This window comes from Tachypleus tridentatus, chromosome 9, assembly GCF_004210375.1.
Source record: "Tachypleus tridentatus isolate NWPU-2018 chromosome 9, ASM421037v1, whole genome shotgun sequence".
Lineage (NCBI taxonomy): Eukaryota > Metazoa > Arthropoda > Merostomata > Xiphosura > Limulidae > Tachypleus > Tachypleus tridentatus.
The window spans coordinates 156237151-156255470 of NC_134833.1; the positions used below are offsets into that span (position 1 = coordinate 156237151).

The 18320-nt window shown below is 35.8% G+C and overlaps 1 protein-coding gene across 2 annotated transcripts in view; it reads right to left on the reverse strand.

The window, feature by feature from the left end:
- shtd (anaphase promoting complex subunit 1) overlaps positions 1–18320 on the reverse strand; it is a 98349-nt gene that overhangs the window by 73891 nt on the left and 6138 nt on the right. For both annotated transcript variants that reach the window (XM_076458090.1, XM_076458089.1), the window contains exons 6-8: positions 17394–17464; positions 13183–13414; positions 10740–11020 (exon numbers count right to left, since the gene is read on the reverse strand). In XM_076458090.1, coding sequence (XP_076314205.1) covers positions 10740–11020; positions 13183–13414; positions 17394–17464 — 584 coding nt within the window. The remainder of the gene's footprint in view (positions 1–10739; positions 11021–13182; positions 13415–17393; positions 17465–18320) is intronic.

Genomic DNA, 18320 nt, shown 5'->3' on the forward strand with positions numbered 1-18320 from the left:
TTTCACAGGCAGCATAGGTTGGGGGAGGGGAGAACAGGCTGGGATACAGTATGACATAAAAAAATGGGTAGAGGAAATGAGTAACATTAAAAGCAAAAATATCTGGTCCTCGGTGTCCACAACCAAGGAGGAGAAGTAAATAAGTCTTGAGAAAGAGAGAATAGATGAAACATTAAGATAAATGTTCAAAGGGAGGATGGGAAAGGCACAAAGGATCACACTGAGATTCCAATTAAACCAATCAAGAAATGTGAAAGATGCAGGTCTTGAAAGAAGCAGAAAAATGACAAAAATCACAGGAAAAGAAAAACAAGACGAAACCCAGAAAAACAGAAGATATTCAACAAGGCTGTCTCATAGCCAAACACAGTTGAAGTGGATAAGCCTATGTCTAATAACCAAATGAATAATGGAAGGATGGAAAAGATGGAAATCATGTTGAAGAGACCAGAGGTGGAAGATATACCACAAGCTATAGTAAATGGGCATGGAAGAAGATCTAATGGATTGGAAACAAAAAGTGCAACACATGGAGTCAGTCTCTGAGCTGAGACAGTGGAACTGACAAAAGCCAAGTGTGAAGTGTGGTAACATTTGGATAAACAATATCCTACTGAGATTGACAGAATATGAACTGAGACAGAGGTAAGGGTATGGAAGAATGTACATGTAAATGTTATAACTGTGGAAATGAAAACTGTGCCAGCAAAGATAAAGGTTTCAGTATGATAAATTATGTAGTAGTTTGGAATAAGGATAAAACTCTGAAGAGGAGTTGAATATGAGAGTAAGCATAGATGTGAAGACCTCTCCAATCTTGACAGAATGCAACCATCACCACAGTTAGAGGATGAGAAATGAGAGACTAAAGGGAACTGCAGTGTTTTAGTGAGTAGTGAAGGCATATAAGGGTGTTTCTAGCTTAGAACATACCCACCTAAAACCTTTGGTTCGAGGGACCACTCTGTAAGGAGAACCTTTTTGGGAGGAGATAACTGATCCACTACCAGAATCATGGAGCTAGAAAAATTGCAAGTAAAGACCACAATGTCATGAATGCAGGCCCAAAAAGAAGATCCAAGATCTGAATGCAAAAAGAACTGGAACTGGCACCCCTGGCTCCATAATATAAGTGACCATTAGGAAGATGTTGGAATGTAACATAACCACACACACAGAGAAGAGAAAGTGACACAAAACTCAATGAACAACCACAGGCTCCAGAATTGTGTACAGAGAAAAGACTTCTTGATTCACTAGAGCCCAAAAATCTTTTAAAGATGAGTTCAGGAACAGATGTAAATCAGACTAGGTGGAGCCTGACCAATGGGAATGAGAGTTTCCAAAGCAGCCCACACTCTCAAAGAAACAGAACATCTCAAACTGGAAAAATTGTGAGGTGAAGTGAGGGACTTGTGAATTGGCCAAACCATTCCTTGAAGACAAAGAGAAGTCCAAGCATGACTGAGGTCAGAATAAAGAAACCCTCAAATGGAAATGTACCAAGTTATCAAAGTTTTTATAAATATCTAATGGACAAACCATGTTAATTTATCTAGTCCACAAAGTATCCAATAATAACAAACATGCAAACTGACTAAAATTACCGAGAAATACATTAACAATGAATATCTAACTTATAATTCCTCTTTATTTACCCAGACATGTAATCAAGTCCTATACTGACAAAAATTAGAATAAGGCACGTAGTTAAGAATGACAAAAACAAATTACTCAAAGAGATCAACAAATTAGATGTTGCTAGTAGTATTTGGTTGGGTTGATTTAGTGTTTTATGGCACAAAGCAGCTAGGCTAACTGTGTCAAACATCTGGTAAAAAGGTAAAAATAAGGTAAGTGTAGTAAAATTCATAAAAGGAAATGAAGGTAAAACAAAACAGCATTAAAAAACATAAATAGCATAAAACCAATGTTGACATCTGGTCTACAATGTTAAGAGAGAAACCACAGTAAGAGAAGTTGTAAAAGACTTTCTGTAGCATAATAATAATTAATATAACCTGCCAAAAAGACTAACAGATAAGTACAAGAACCACCGTCAGTCACCTGAAGTTGGCCTTTACAGTCCTGGTTCCAGGTTATGTGTCATTATGGCCATTTTCAGATGGTAAAGTAATAAAAGTTTTAAAGGACATGAAGCAAAATTGTAATAAGAACTTGCCAAACATCTGGTAAAAAGGTAAAAGTAAAGTAAATGTAGTAAAATTCACAAAAGGAAATGAAGTTAAAACAAAACAGCATTTATATATGTAAAAATGGCTTGTTTGGGTTGAGAAAATATTTTACGTAAAGGGGAGAACAATGTTTCGACCTTCTTCAGTCATCGTCAAGTTCACAAAGAAAGAAAGAGGTAACTGACCAGAAGTTGACCCGCCTATAGACATTCCCAGCAACCAATTAGCAACCCTCATAGAATTCACCACGATGAAGTTTGTCACAACTATATACAAACAAATGGCCTACGCATGGGCAATCCAGTATCACCAGTTCTAGCCAATATTTTTATGACACAAGTTGAAACATAAACATAGCATCACATCCACCACTATACTGGTACAGATATGATGATGACATGGTTGCAGGATTCAAATCTACAGAACACACTTAATTTTTTCAATCACATTAACTCTATACATCTCAACACTAGCTTCACATGTGAAGAGGAAGAAAGCAATCAAATATCATTTCTCAACCTCAAAATTACAAGAACTGATACACAATTTAAAACAGAAATCCATCGTAAAATCACCCATACTGCACTATATATTCCTTGGGACTCAGCACATGAAACAAAACAAAAACTCAACATATTAAGAAACCAATTAAACACAGCCATAAAACTATGTTCACCAGATAAAATTAACGATGAATTAGAAAAAATAAAACAATACTTCATCAACATCAATAAGTTTCCTCCACAAACCGTAGAAAACATTATACGCACACACCTAGACAGAAAGCAAAATCAACTAACAAGAGTAAACATATCCCATGAATTAAAAAATCACAAAACCATATACTGCTGCATATCATATATTCCCAACATCAGCAGAAAAATAACCAACATTTGGCAAAAACTAATAACAAAATATGACATTCCAGTTAATACCACATTTATTCAAAAACCAGGCACAAAAGTGAGGTCTATACTATGTAAAAACTACTGACAAACACTACACCAACATTATTTATAAAATACAATATAAAAAACAGATTGTTTGGTTCGAGTAACAAGTATAAAAATGGAAACCAGATTCAAAGAACATAAAAAGTCACCTTCACACGTTTTCAAACATTGCAAATCAAATCAACACAACATTACCACAGAAAACAAACATAAACAAATGCAACATTAAAGCCTTACTTATACAACAAGTCAAGCCCAAAAATAAACCAATACAAAGGAACACCTTTATATCTATATTAAAGAATAATATAAATTATTATCATAAAATAAATAATGTACAATTATATATTCAAAACATCTAAGCACTCCCCTACATTCCAACACTCAGTTACACAACCCCTTTCAAACATGTGGTCAGCTTCCGGTCAGTTACCTCTTTTTTCTTTGTGAACCTCAAGATGACCGAAGAAGGTCAAAACACTGTTCACTCCTCTAGGTAAAACATTTTCTTAACCCAAAGGAGCCATTTTTACATATATATTTTTCTCTACAAGTGGGTTTTCTCGACATCACTGATTATTCAAAACAGCATTTAAAAACATAAATAGCATAAACCCAATGCTGACATCCAGTTTACAATGTTAAGAGAAACCACAGTAAGAGAAGTTGTAAAAGACTTTCTGTAGCATAATGGTAATTATCATAACCCTCCAGGAAGACTAACAGAACCACCATCAGTCACCTGAAGTTGGCCTTTCCAGTCCTGGTTCTGGGTTATGTGTCATTATGGCCATTTTCAAAAAGGTAATAAAAGTTTTAAAAGACTTGTAGCAAAATTTTAATTATAACTCACCAGGATGACTAAAGGTTGTTCAAATGGATAATTCAAACAGCAGCATTAGTCACCTGAAGTTGGCCTTTCCAGTCCTGGTGTTGAGTTATTTAGAGTTAAGGCCATTTTCTAATTTCAAATCGAACTAGAGAGATTGTGATTCTTAAAAGGGAACCACATTAAAAAGGTTTAAAGTATAAATTTAAAACACTTAAATGACATTAAAAAGATTAATAGCCTTTAAAAAACTAAAAACTATCAAGGTGGATAGTGTCAGCATCACCTATAACACTGTCTAATGTTACAGACAAACCCTGGGTCAGAACATGTTTGAAATAGTGCCGTTGTTGAGAGTCATAACAATGGCAAGAAAGTAAAATGTGGCTTACAGTGATTTGAGTGTTACACAAACTACACATTGGTGCATCAGTTCCATATAATAGAAAATGATGAGTCAAAAAACTGTGACCAATGTGTAGTCTAGTTAGAACAACTTCCTCCTTCTGAACCTTACGGAAGCTAGACGGCCAAAGTCCAATATAGGGTTTTATTTGAAAAAGCTTGTTGTTGAGTTGCTTACTCCAAGTGGACTGCCAGCTGGTATGGAGCCGAGCCTTGAATACAAGACCATAGTCCATGTATGGAATAGGCACAGTGGTGATAGTGCCAAAGCAGATAAATTTAGCTGCCGTGTCTGCAAGCTCGTTCCCGTGAATACCAGCATGGCCTGGTGTCCATAAAAACTGGATAGAAGTAGATATTAATGAGAAATGGGCCAGTCGGTTTTCAATATTGGCGAGAACAGGGTGTGAACCAACGTGAAGCGATTCCAGGGCCAGTAGTGAACTAAGCGAGTCAGTATAAATAGTGCAGTTGGAGTTGTACTGCTTAGCTTCAATATGATCCAGGACAAGAGATATGGCATACAGTTTAGCAATGAACACAGAAGCTGTAGAGGGGATTCTACCCACAACCACCAAACCACAACAAACCATGACAGAGCTCACAGAGTCACCTGATTTGGAACTATCCGTATAAATTGAAATTGAAAGATTGTTTGAAAGATGTTCAGTAAATAAAAGATGGTACTTCCAATTGGGAGTATCTGCTTTTCTCAGATGACTTAAAGAAAGGTAACATTTGGGTACTGTTATTAGGTATGGTGGGATGGGCTGACCAGTGGATACTTCAATGTTATCCAAGGACAGATCCAATTCCTCCAATTGCGCCCGGACGAGAAGGCCAAAAGGAGCAATGGCAGATCATCTGTTCTGAAAAAGTATGGCCCACCAAAGAAGGAAAACACAACCCCAGGTGGGATGCTTTGGTAAGGAAGGAAGTTTCAAAGAATACAGTAAAGACAGTTGCAAACGACGAAGGTGCAGAGAAGGTTCGTGAAATTCCACATATAAGCTCTAAACTGGGGAAGTGCAGAAAACCACAGTGCAGAGTTGAAGTCCTTGATGATGAATGGGGTCCAGCATCTTTAAGGCTGAAGGTCTGGCAGAGCCATAGACTAGTGATCCATAATCGAGTTTCGATCAAATAAGAGCACGATATACCTTTAACACAGAACATCAATCAGCTCCTTCATTGGTGATAGAGAGGACACAGAGGATTTTCAGTGCTCTTGTGTTTTGACCCATAGCTGCTTAATGTGTGGTATAAAGGTCAGCTTACAGTCAAAGATAAGCCCCAAAAACTTGGTCTCAGGGACCACAGGCAGCAAAATTACACCAATATGGAGTTCAGGATCAGGATGAATACCCCGTTGGCAGCAAAAGTGAAAACAGTTTTAGAGAGAGAGAAATTAAAGCCGTTTGCCGTGGTCTACTTCAGTACATGATCAAGGGCAGTTTGTAGTTGCTCTCAATATATCTCATGTTTGACAACTGACATGAGATGTGAAAGTCGTCAACATAGAGCTAGTTTGCAACAGTGAGAGGGAGTTGTTCAGTGATGGCATTAATCTTCATACTGAAAAGTGTAACACTCAAAACACAACCCTGAGGGACTAAGTTCCTGTAGAAAAGTATGGGAAATTGGAATTTCCTGTTCATTACAAATTTTTTTAATAAAAATGCATAAATGGCTATGTAACCCATATATATGGAGGTCTCGCAAAATGCCATGTTATGTCATAAGCCTTCTCAATGTCAAAGAATACTGATAAAAGATGTTGTCGTTTGAGAAAGACTTCTCTGATTGACATTTCAAGTCGAATCAGGTGGTCCATGGTGGAGTGCTGCCGTCAGAACCCACACAAGATGGGTAAGAGGAGGTTGTTTGATTCGAGTAAACAAACAAGACAAGCATTAACCATCCTCTCTAAGGTCTTACAGAGACAGCTCGTCAAAGCAATTGGACAGTAGTTTGAAGGAATCTTGGGATCTTTCTGAGGCTTAGAGAAAGGTAAGATAATAGCCTGGCACCAAGCATTAGGAAAAACATTCTCCTGCCAGATCCAGTTAAAAACAATTAGAAGAATATCAAGACAAGCAGAAGATAAATGGTGCAGCATGTCATAGTTTATATCATCAGGTCCAACTGATGTTCTGCCAGACCAATGAAGGGCCAGTTTGAGTTCCACCAGTGTAAAGGGACGATTATAGTCATAGAGACAGTCAGTTTGAAAGGAAATAGGTGAACACTCTGCCCAAGTCTTGATGGCCAAGAAGGTGGAGGAACAAGCAGAAGCGCTAGATACCTGGCAAAAGCTTTCACCTAGAGTACCAGCAATGCTCTGGATATCAGCTACCTCTTGGCCATCAGAGAGTAAAATCAAGAGGGGGACAGAAGTGTAGTGCCCCTGACCTTTCGAACCCTGTCCCATTTGACTTTGGAACTGGTGGTAGAAGATATGCCAGTTGTGAACTTAATCCAAGATTCCTTCTGGCTTTGACGTCTTACCCACCTAGCATGTGCACAGTCCAACTGGAAAGCGATGTGATTTGAAAGTGTGAAATATCTATGGAAAGTATCCCAGGCCCATTTTTGAGCCTTCCATGCCATGTGGTAGGCAGGATTCCACCACGAATGAGAATATAATGGAAAATGTGTCAAGGTTTTAGGAATACATTGAGCAGCTGCTTGTATAATACAGTCAGTTACTGCTGCCACACAGTCGTCTATTGATGGCTGACAGACAATCGCAGGATCAAATGCTGTGAAAGCAGTGAAAGTGGATCAGTCTGTCTGATCAGCTTCCACTGGGAGAAGGTGGGTTGGGTGACATCGACCACGACCAGTCTCTCTCAAAAGTATAGGAAAATGATCACTGCCTCGTGGATTATTGTCAACCCTCCATGAAAAATGGGTAAATTATGAAGGGGAGCAAATTAAGAGATCAATAGCCATAAAAAACTGACTAGGCACATGGAAATAAGAAGAACCAATATTGAAAAGAGAAAGATTGTGATCAGAGAGCATACGCTCTACAGAGCGACCTCTCCTATGAATACCAGCAGTTCACAGAGGGAATGATGTCCATTAAAGCCCCTAGGATTAGAAAGGGAGACAGCAACTGTTCAATGAGAGCATCAAAATCTGATTGATCATATGTCTCTCCAGGTGACAGGTAGAGAGAACAAACAGTGATGGTATGACCACAGGAAGCACGGATGGCTACAGCCTCCAAGGGTGTGTTGAGTGACAAAGACAGGGTGGGCACATGCTGAACAACCAACAGTGCCACCCCTCCATTTACTCATCCATCACACAGCCTGTCATTTCTGTACAGAGAAAACTACTGAAAGGTGACTGTATCAGCAGGTTTCAGAAATGTTTCCTGTGAGGAAAGACATACAGAATGGTAGGAAGCAATCAGCGTTTTGATGTCATCCAGATTAGTACGTAAAACTTTACAGTTCCATTGTATCAAGGTTGGCTGAAGAACCCTTCTGTTTATGACCACATCTTTTTTCCTTACTGTCCTTATTTGGAGGAGGTCTATCGACCTCCATGGATCCTGCCCTGGGTCGATTGGGCAGGTCTTTGTTGTTGGAAAGGGATTGCAGTGACTGAGGATGCAAACGAATGATTGTTTTGCAACTTGGGGTGGGAGAAAAAGATGTATCCGAAGAAATGCCTGTATTTGAAACCAAATGATGTGGATCTTGGGGTTTGTTGGTATGTATGGGAGGAACAGAGATGGGTGTAGAAGTTGATTAATCAACTTTTTTAACCATGGATACCAAAAGGCTTTTCATTTGTTTTGAGGACAATTCTCTTGGAGGCACAGAGAGATCTGTCTGCGCTCCCACTGTAGTTGTGGAATGAAGTGCAGCAACATATGTCCAAGATGAAGCGGTGGACAACAATTTCCAAGCCTCAAGATAACTAATGTTATGAGTCGTTTTCCTCCAACCAAGAACGAAAGTAGGAAGGGTGAGAACCATTGCAGTTGACACAATGTGGGTCCATTTCACACTCGTAGGCATTGTGGTCCTTGCCACCACAATGAACACATGTCAGGGAACCACAACATGACGTCTTTGAGTGGCCGAACCTCTGACATTGGAAACATCGGAGAGGGTTTGGAATGTACAGCCATACCCTGCAATTTAGATAACCTGCCTTGATGGTGGCAGGTGCACATGGTGATGTAAATGTCAAAATGAGGATATTTGTCAGCAGTGTAACTCCATCTTTGTGAGTAGAGATGCGCTTCCCTGCAGAAACTCCTCGAGTGGAAAAACCAGCAAGAATCTCTGACTCGGGCACATTCTTCAAATCCCTCTCAACAATAACTCCTCGTGATGAATCCATAGTAGCATGAGGTGTGACCTCAATAGGTGTATCCCCAATTGCCTTTGAATTCAAGAGGAGTTCACTGTGTTGGGATGTGGATGTTTCAACTAATATGTCTCCAGATCAAAGCTTCTTTACTGACTTTGGAGAGCCAGCAAGACCCTCCAGTCCCTTCTGAATAAAAAAGAGGGGCAGTTACCCTAAAGGTTTCTCTGAAAGAGAATGTATGAGAATATGAGGTACGTGTGTTAAAAATGTTGAAGATTGCTGATCAGAGTCTTCAAGACGTGGTCGTTTACCTATTGACTGTTTTTTAACTATTTTATCTAAATTTTTATTTGGATAATCCATAGGAAAAAAGAAAACATAAAAGAAAATAAAATAAAAGAAATACCCAAACATCAGCATCAGACACAATGTCCACAACACCCGTTGAGAACTTCCAACACTGGTACTTGGTTGATCCTAGCTCAAGTGGACCAGCCGATTGACCCAAGGGGGGCAACCCAAAGGCCGTCAGTCTACAGGAATTCAAGGCCAAAGTGGTGTGTTAGGGTTGGATCCCTCAACCACCAGGATCCTCTCCTCCCTTTCACGTGTCACCACGCACAGCAAACACGTGAGTGGATGTTTAGATCCCAGAGGAGGTAACCTGAAGGAACAGAACCTTCCCTGGGAGGTCCCCTCACCACGTACAGGAATCCACACCGAGGGATACTAGTAGTAATGCCACTATGTTGTAAACAATCAAAACATACCTAGTTAAAATATTTATTAATAACGAACTAAACAACCCACACAACATGCCAAATTTGCAATGTTCATAATATTAACAAATGCACAAAATGATTAAATTTACCAAAAAACCAGCAGTAATTAATATCTAACTAAAAAATGTCATATAAAGTAGCTTAGAAGACAAAAGACACATAAACAGCTACTTTACCAAAGTCTAAGCACTGATGATATGAAATAACAATTTTCCACCAAAGTGAATAATGTCAGTACAACAACTGGTTGAAGATGAAACTCCTGAAGAGAAGTACAGTGTAACGAACCAAAATGAGAAGTTGTTATAAAAAGAGAGTCTGAACTGTATTCTCATTGACTGAATTCTTCCTAAGAAACATTGTCATGTTAAAAAGAAGAAACAAATGAATATAGATCTCTGCAAAATCAGGCCTACACCTCCTCTGCAGGTAAAGTCAAACCCAATTTCCATGAAGTTGTACCAGTAGCATTTCTGATTACAACAGGAATTTCTCTAGCTGATACATTGATTGCAAATTCACACTAAGATTTCTTGTAATTTGGTATCCAGAAATAAATGAAAAAAATTGTTCAATGAAGTGAATGCAAATACAGTAAAACAAAACTTTAAAAAATCATAATAAGAAAGAAGTAAGTTTATAAACAGTCACCAAATGTGAAAAAAACACATCTAAACAATGCTGTGCCAATTGAAAAAAACAAAGATTGAGTGGGATTAAAAGAGGGAGCTAGATGCACAAATATAGATGATCAAATGCTATTGGTTGAGAGCAGACACATGATATGTATGTCTTCAACAATGGCATGAAATTGATGGGTTATATGGACAGATGTGCTGAGTGAAAAAAATTTATTAGTGATGTTTATTGGGCAGAAAGAAGATTGTGATGCTTTGAGTGAGGAAAGATCAGATCATATTGGAACATATTATCCATCCAAACTCTAGGGGAAAAAAAGATTCAATGACATGATTTATTGTCAAATGATTAACAAATGGGAAATTCTTCAGGTTAACTAAACATCTACTGTGTTATTACAAAAAAACTAGAGGACACTGTTATCAATAAAGATGTAGAAAAAGGTCTCCAATCAACTCAAACCAATTATAAATTAACTAACCTTTATCACACAAACAGTTATAATCATGCCTATGTGGTAAGTCTATTTTGTGAAGAGTTAACTTGTAAACACCAATCTCCTATCAGTTGTTACTCGCGATAAATTAATCTGTTGAATTACCTGAGAGTTGCCATATGTTTCAAACCACTAGCACCAAGGCCAGGACTTTGTGTTCTTGATACACTACTAGGTGTAGCTGCACGACTTGTCTGGTTGCTCCTGTAGGGGGAGTAAGAGGTATGAGATGGAGAATGACCAGCATAGTTGTGGCGAGAGTGGCTACTACTACTACTACTAGTTGGTAAACCTGATCCCTGTCCAACTGGAGTGTGAGTTAACCATGAACATGAAGGAGCAGAGCCACTATCACAGACTGTTCTTATACAGGCTTGGCTGGCTTCCTGGAATATAAACAAAAGTAATGAGGAGAGTTTAGAACACTCAGAAGCTAAAAACATGCATTATGATGAAATCCAGCAGAAAACATAGTACTTTATTCTACCCTGAGCATGAATTCTTATACATGATTGGCTGAAGATGAATTGTGATAAACATTTTCAATGTTCCCTTGATAACCAGGCAACATATTGCATTAATGTTGTAAAGACAGTTGCTATGAATGTATGACAGCAGAACACTGAAACCACACTGATTCATTTAGGCCTAATTGCAAACAATTTGTTTGAGCCTGTAAAAAGAATGTGGACACACCTTTTGGCATGAGATGTTAGTTACTCACAGATAAAGAGCTGTAAAGTCACTGATGCAACAGAATTTTGCAGGCAACAATTTTTTCAGCACAGTGAAGACATTCTAACTCATTTAGGCCTAATATGCAAATAACATCAGAAATCTAAGAAAAATTTTGGGCAAATTATATGCTATAACCAAACAGATACATATATGTTTACATGATGGTGGACTGTTATATTTTAAATATTTAAAAAAATTCTAAATCTTTTTGATTTACTACTTATTCTAAATATGAGATCAAAATCTTTAACCCTTCGGCACTGAATAAAAAATTTTAATGTTGGGCATGGCGCTGAATATATTTTTTTGATACTTCAACTAATTACAGTATCAGTACTAAAAGCATGATATCTCGGCAATAACTCAACAAAAGTTCCTGAAATGTTCAGTGATTGTACCCAATACTATATATGTTAAATTCAATACATAAGAAAAACAGTAATAAAGGAAGACACCCTGATACACAACAAAGAAGTGCCATGTAAAGCACAATAATTTATTATAAATTGTATACAATTTGTGCAGCAGCCTGTCAATAGTCTTTGTGGTTATGATATATCTCATGGCATGGTAAAAGCACATGGGGAGATTGCACTGTTTGCAGAAATAATTCGTCTGCTTTCTTTTCCATCCAGCTGTGTATCTATCGCTGCAAACAGCACAACCAGATTTATGTTTTTTTGTCCTCATATTGTCCAAAACTATGTCTTTCCACCAAGTGCTGACCTTTATCAGTACTTGGTCTTCCTTTTCATTTGGCTTTGCTGACATATCCCTCCAGCAAATTTTGAATAATCTGATCTCTGAATAGTCTTGAAGATACTGGGTTTTCACCATTGCTCTTGCAGTCTTCACAATATATTATATATCTGTTAACAAGAACTAGCCTTGGTCAGTCAGTTTATGCAATAAGTTATATGACCCTAACTACTCCATATGCTTACCTAAAGCGGGGGCAGATTCCAGGCCACGAATGTCTTCATTATCACTCTTGTCCGTTACAAGTAAGCTTTCATTATCATCTGGCTCAAACTCTTTGTCACTCTCTTAATCGTTAAAAATAATATTGATTACTTCTTTAGTGGTATGAGCTTTTCCTTTTGGCATTGTAACAATGTCGCAAGTATCAACAGAATATGCACAGAAGGTGTCTTCTAAAACAATGAACAGTATGATCTACACAGGCTATAAAAACAAAGAAATCACGTGACCTCCAGTTTAAATACCTGCTGGGAATCCCAAGTAAACAATGAATACATGTGGTTCTAGCCTCAAGTGGGTCTACAGGCCTGTGTGATTATGATATTTAGCCACGAAGGTATGTTGTTTACATCTTGTCGACGAAGATCACCTGCCACGCTAAGCCTTTCAGTTGACTGTGGTCACCAACCATGCCGAAAGTGTTAATAAGATGTTAAACTCTAAGATTTCATGTAGACCTGGAGAGGTGAGCTAAATATACTATATAACAATGCTAATTAATCAGATTTTAGTAAAGTTGAAAACAGAAGGGTAACAGAATAAAAACAATTAATGACTGGTAATTTTGATCAACAGACCATTTGTTGTCTTCATAACTAATCAATAATTGTTCAGTTTGTCCAGCTGATCAGCGAATCCAAACAGAAACAACCTTTTTAAGGATCTCCTTCTTGTCTGCAAGTTTAAAGGTTTTAATGTTTTATTTTCCATAAAGCACCACATTTATATTAATAGTTTATCACTGGTGTCTTTGTAAGAATGTTTTTTTTAATGCAACAGATTTATATTTATTCACTTGCATTTACAGAAAACATGAATGAATCTTTACCTCTGATGTTGTTTTACGTATTTTCCAGACACTGTGGACTCCATCCAAGTTGTGAAACATGACAAGAAGAGAAGGGTTTCTAGAGGTAAAAACCACCACATCGTCTTGGCTGCAGAAGTAACTCAGCTTATACAAAGAAGAAGAGGGTCCTCTTGTCTTCAGTACTACTGGAGCAACCTCATCAAGAGGATGAAGCATGCTGAATAGTCGTGGTAGCAACTCACCCGCTTCACTGTAATCACACAAATAAACTGTAAGCCAACTAATTATATAACTAAACCAATTCTCTCTCTTACTATACAAATGTAAAACACATAAAAGATTTAAACATAAGCACCTTTAAAAACAAAATAAACTTTATTTGTTCAAACATTTTGTAACAACAAGTAAACACTTTTGGTCCTTAATCAGAGTGGAAAATATTCCATACAGTTGAAATGTTAAACAAACAGAAGTTGACATCAGCAGCTACTTAACTGGGATTAAGGACAAAAATACTGTAAGCAATGACAGGTGTCCAAGTGTTGAATTTAGTTTCAGATGTATTGATTTATAGACAGTTTGTTATACAAGTTTGTCTTCACTAATGTATAAGTGAATTTTATATTAGTTTGTATTTTATCTACTTGAACGTTTGAACAGAATCTTTCATAGATATTGTTGAAACACTAAAAGTTTCCATATTATATTATCAATTCCATTCTACAGAAAACTTTTTTAGAGTAATATTTCAGAAGGTGGTTATTAAAATTTAAATAATATTAAAGTTGAAATGAGTACAGAGAGATCACATAGTCAGTCAAACTAACTAAGCCTGTGTTAAGAGAATTCTAAGTTTTTATAATTTTAATACCACTAACTTTTAATACAATATGTATATCTTCACAAAATTTGGCAGACTTTCAGTAAATATTATAATTATTTCACATACAAATAAATCAGGGTCTTTAATGCAGTATTTTTAATAAATTAAAAAAGATTTGTTTATGGATATGTCAAGTATTTTTTCACTCCACTTGCAAAGTGATTATTGTCTTAAGATTTGGCCTCGTTAAGCACATATCGTTAAAAAACAAAGTTAACCCTTTAAACATTAGTGAATCAAAGTACAGATCTCACAACTTCCCTTCATAATTTAATTAAACCACTTTACTTTCAATGTATGTACATTTAATAATTAAAATGTTGTTTATAATTCAAATGTTAACAAAACATAGTTTTCAATTTCTCGTTTTAATCTGTATCACAACATTCCCTTCCACCAAATCACGGACTTTAGACATTCTTTTAATCCCAATTTGAGTTTTTGAGCTGCAAGATAAAGTACGTAATCTCTAATTATTCTAATTTAAGAGATTTAAACAAGAAAGTCAAACTCACATGCCTTCCTATCACATAGTCTTTCAAAATATCAATACGTTTCTGTGGCATTTGCTACTACACTATTTATAACCAACAGAGAGAAGGATTTCAATCTACTGACTTATGTGTCAAAGACCAATTCATTCTGATGACACATTTTGAATTACTCATCATCAGGCATGCCTACTGACTTATGTGTCAGAGACCAATTCATTCTGATGACACATTTAGAATTACTCATCATCAGGCATGCCTACTGACTTATGTGTCAGAGACCATTTCATTCTGATGACACATTTTGAATTACTCATCATCAGGCATGCCAATGACATTTATGAAAAAAAGAGGAAAAGGTATATAGCCTGGTGCCACAGCACATTTTGAATTACTCATCATCAGGCATGCATGTGTCAGACCAATTCATTCTGATGACCTGACTAGGGGTCGGGGCATGCCATCATCAGAAAATATTCTGCATAAATATACTGAGAATGTATAACTTTCATTTACAGTTTTTAGCAGATTGATTTATTCTTTTAATTTGCATTCATTTTTTAGAAGATATATCAAAATATCTAAAATTAACAAATAAAATAAAAGTAAATAAATGAAATTTAAGATTGTTTATTTGCTATTTATTCAGTTTAATTTTTTTCTAAATCAAAATATATTAGTAATATGAGTTAATAAAGCCAAAATAACTCGGTAAATATTTCAAATACAAATCATTTCATTATTATCCTTTTTGTCATCAATAACATCATCATCAGTATGCTGCCAATTAAATGTTTTACAGTCATTGCCAATAACTACTTCTCTGCTGCATATATTCCATACAATTTTCAAATCACGTAAAATTACTCTTTTGACTAATCATGACTACCTACAGTTCAAATTGTTCATCTATGCAATCTTGTCATTATACTACTGGTACCTTAATGTCAGTGAATTTTCCATTCTTTCACAAATTGACAATACAAACTAAAACAGCATATGAAGGAAAGCTATGACATTGCTTAAAAATTCAACTACTGATATGGTTCAATATTAAACTACTGATATCAGTGATATGCCTCAGAAATTAAATTTTGTACAGTCACTGACATCAACAACTACTGCTCTGCTGCATGTATTCCATTAAAATTTCAATTTACTTAAAATTACTCTACATGACTACCTACAGTAAAACTTGTTCATCTATACAATCTTGTCAGTAAATTACTGGTACCTCAATATCAGTATATTTTTCATTCTTTCACAATACAAACTGAAACAGCAAATCAAGGAAAGCTTTGACATTGCTTCAAAATAAAATTAATGATATGCTTTAAAATAAACTACTGGCACTGTATGCTGCAGATAATAATAAAATGTTTTTCAGTCACTGATATCAACTTCTGCTCTACTGCATAAGTTACAGTCAAATTTCAAATCACTTAATTTCCTTTAATCAATCTTGGCTACTTTCCTCTTTTTCGAGACAAGGGTTTCCACTGCTCTCTTCTGAGCTTTTTTTCTCTCCTTCTCTGAATGGGCAGCTCTCTGTGCCTCTGCGGCTTTCTGGACTTTTTCTTTAGCCAAGATGGCTGGGCCAGATTTCACAGAACCATAGGCCTCAAGCCTTTCTGCCCTTTTCTTCTGATTCTCCCTCAGCTTTGAGGTATACTTTGAAGCTGCTGATCTAATGTCCTTACACATTCTCTTGTCTACAGGATCAAAATGAACATCTTTCCTTTTAAACATTTCAATCGCTGTTGTTTCTTTGGAGCGTAGAGAATATTTTATCATCTGGTATGCACATGATACCAGACTACGAGACCTCCAACGAGACTGCCTCCAAGATGGAGGTCAGATTTTTTTTTTCTGCAATAAACATTGAAAAAATACGATTTCTCCTCAAAAACCACATACCCGGCCCCCAAATCGCTCATATTTTCTCCTTGAATTTACACGAATCTTGTAGGTGATCGTTGGCCGTTTGAAAACCACGGAAATCCGCGTTTCATCGGAAAAATGGCACGCATGCATCATACAGATTCAAATTTGCCATTTTTGAGTAAGTGAAATATTTTAATATACAAATAGCTTATTTAGAATATCAGTTAAATTATATTTCTAGGACACTTATTCTTCATGTTATTATTGGTTTCTAAACTGAAAGTTTTAAATATATAAAAATTCAGTATAGTACCCACACTTAAGTATTAAAGTTCATGTCTTAATGAATATTTTGTATTTATTATTATAAAAGTAACTTCTTAGGTTAGATAGCATAAAGAAAAATAAATTGAATATAAAAATTCCCAGTAGTGTTTGCATGTGAGCTGCTTATAATATGTAATTCAATACTTTGTTTTACCCTAAATTGAACTATTTACTCAATGGATGTTGACATTTTTGTTATACACATTTAGCAGCTAGATGGTTCAAAGAGCAATAAAATATATAAAAAACATGTTAACTGTTACAAGCCTGATGTAATCATCTAGAAGGTTCTACAGGTTATGTAAATAAAATGTGAAAGTCACAAGAGAAAAAAAGGTGTGTTTTTTTTACCTTACAATGAAAGTCATGTTGTATTTGAATTTAGTCAGAATATGACCCCATAAAATCAAATTAATTTTTAGTGGAAATATTTAGTTAAAAATTAGATTTCTTGTGCACAAGAAATTTAGAACACCTACTAAAAGCTCATGATATTTTGTGAATATACACAGTGGTTACAAGGTTGTTCAAAATGACCAAGCCAATATAGAAAGGTTTAACATCTTTCTGCCTAAGTTAAAAAAACAACATTACTAAGGTCTTTCTACCAGATTAACAAACAATAATTCAAATACTTTTCTCACCTTTGTGTATCTGTACTTGACAGTGAACATTCAAACAGCAGTCCAAAGCACGTTTCCCACATCTTAGACACCTAGGATAGAGAACCAAGCAGCATTTGTATTGTGAGTAACAAGCTTTATTTTAACCCAGAGAATGGAGTTTATGATGCACTGAAATATAAGAGAGTAACTATAGAGCTTTTTACCTATTTTATTACTATCCACAAATCTTACAGTCATTTTTATCAATGTAAATATGGGTTAGACCTCTCTACTCTCCTTTAATAACAAAGTTTTCTTTATGTGTGTTAGTACTGTTTACTATACTCAAATGTTAAGGTTATAATTACCAACTTTTATGTGTGTTAGTACTGTTTACTATACTCAAATGTTAAGGTTATAATTATTATCCTTTATAGACATCTTAGTACTTTTACTACTCAAATGTTAAGGTTATAATTACCAACTTTTATGTGTGTTAGTACTGTTTACTATACTCAAATGTTAAGGTTATAATTACCAACTTTTATGTGTGTTAGTACTGTTAAGGTTATAATTACCAACTTTTATGTGTGTTAGTACTGTTTACTATACTCAAATGTTAAGGTTATAATTACCAACTTTTATGTGTGTTAGTACTGTTTACTATACTCAAATGTTAAGGTTATAATTACCAACTTTTATGTGTGTTAGTACTGTTTACTATACTCAAATGTTAAAGTTATAATTACCAACTCTTATGTGTGTTAGTACTGTTTACTATACTCAAATGTTAAGGTTATAATTATTATCCTTTATAGACATCTTAGTACTTTTACTACTCAAATGTTAAGGTTATAATTACCAACTTTTATGTGTGTTAGTACTGTTTACTATACTCAAATGTTAAGGTTATAATTACCAACTTTTATGTGTGTTAGTACTGTTTACTATACTCAAATGTTAAGG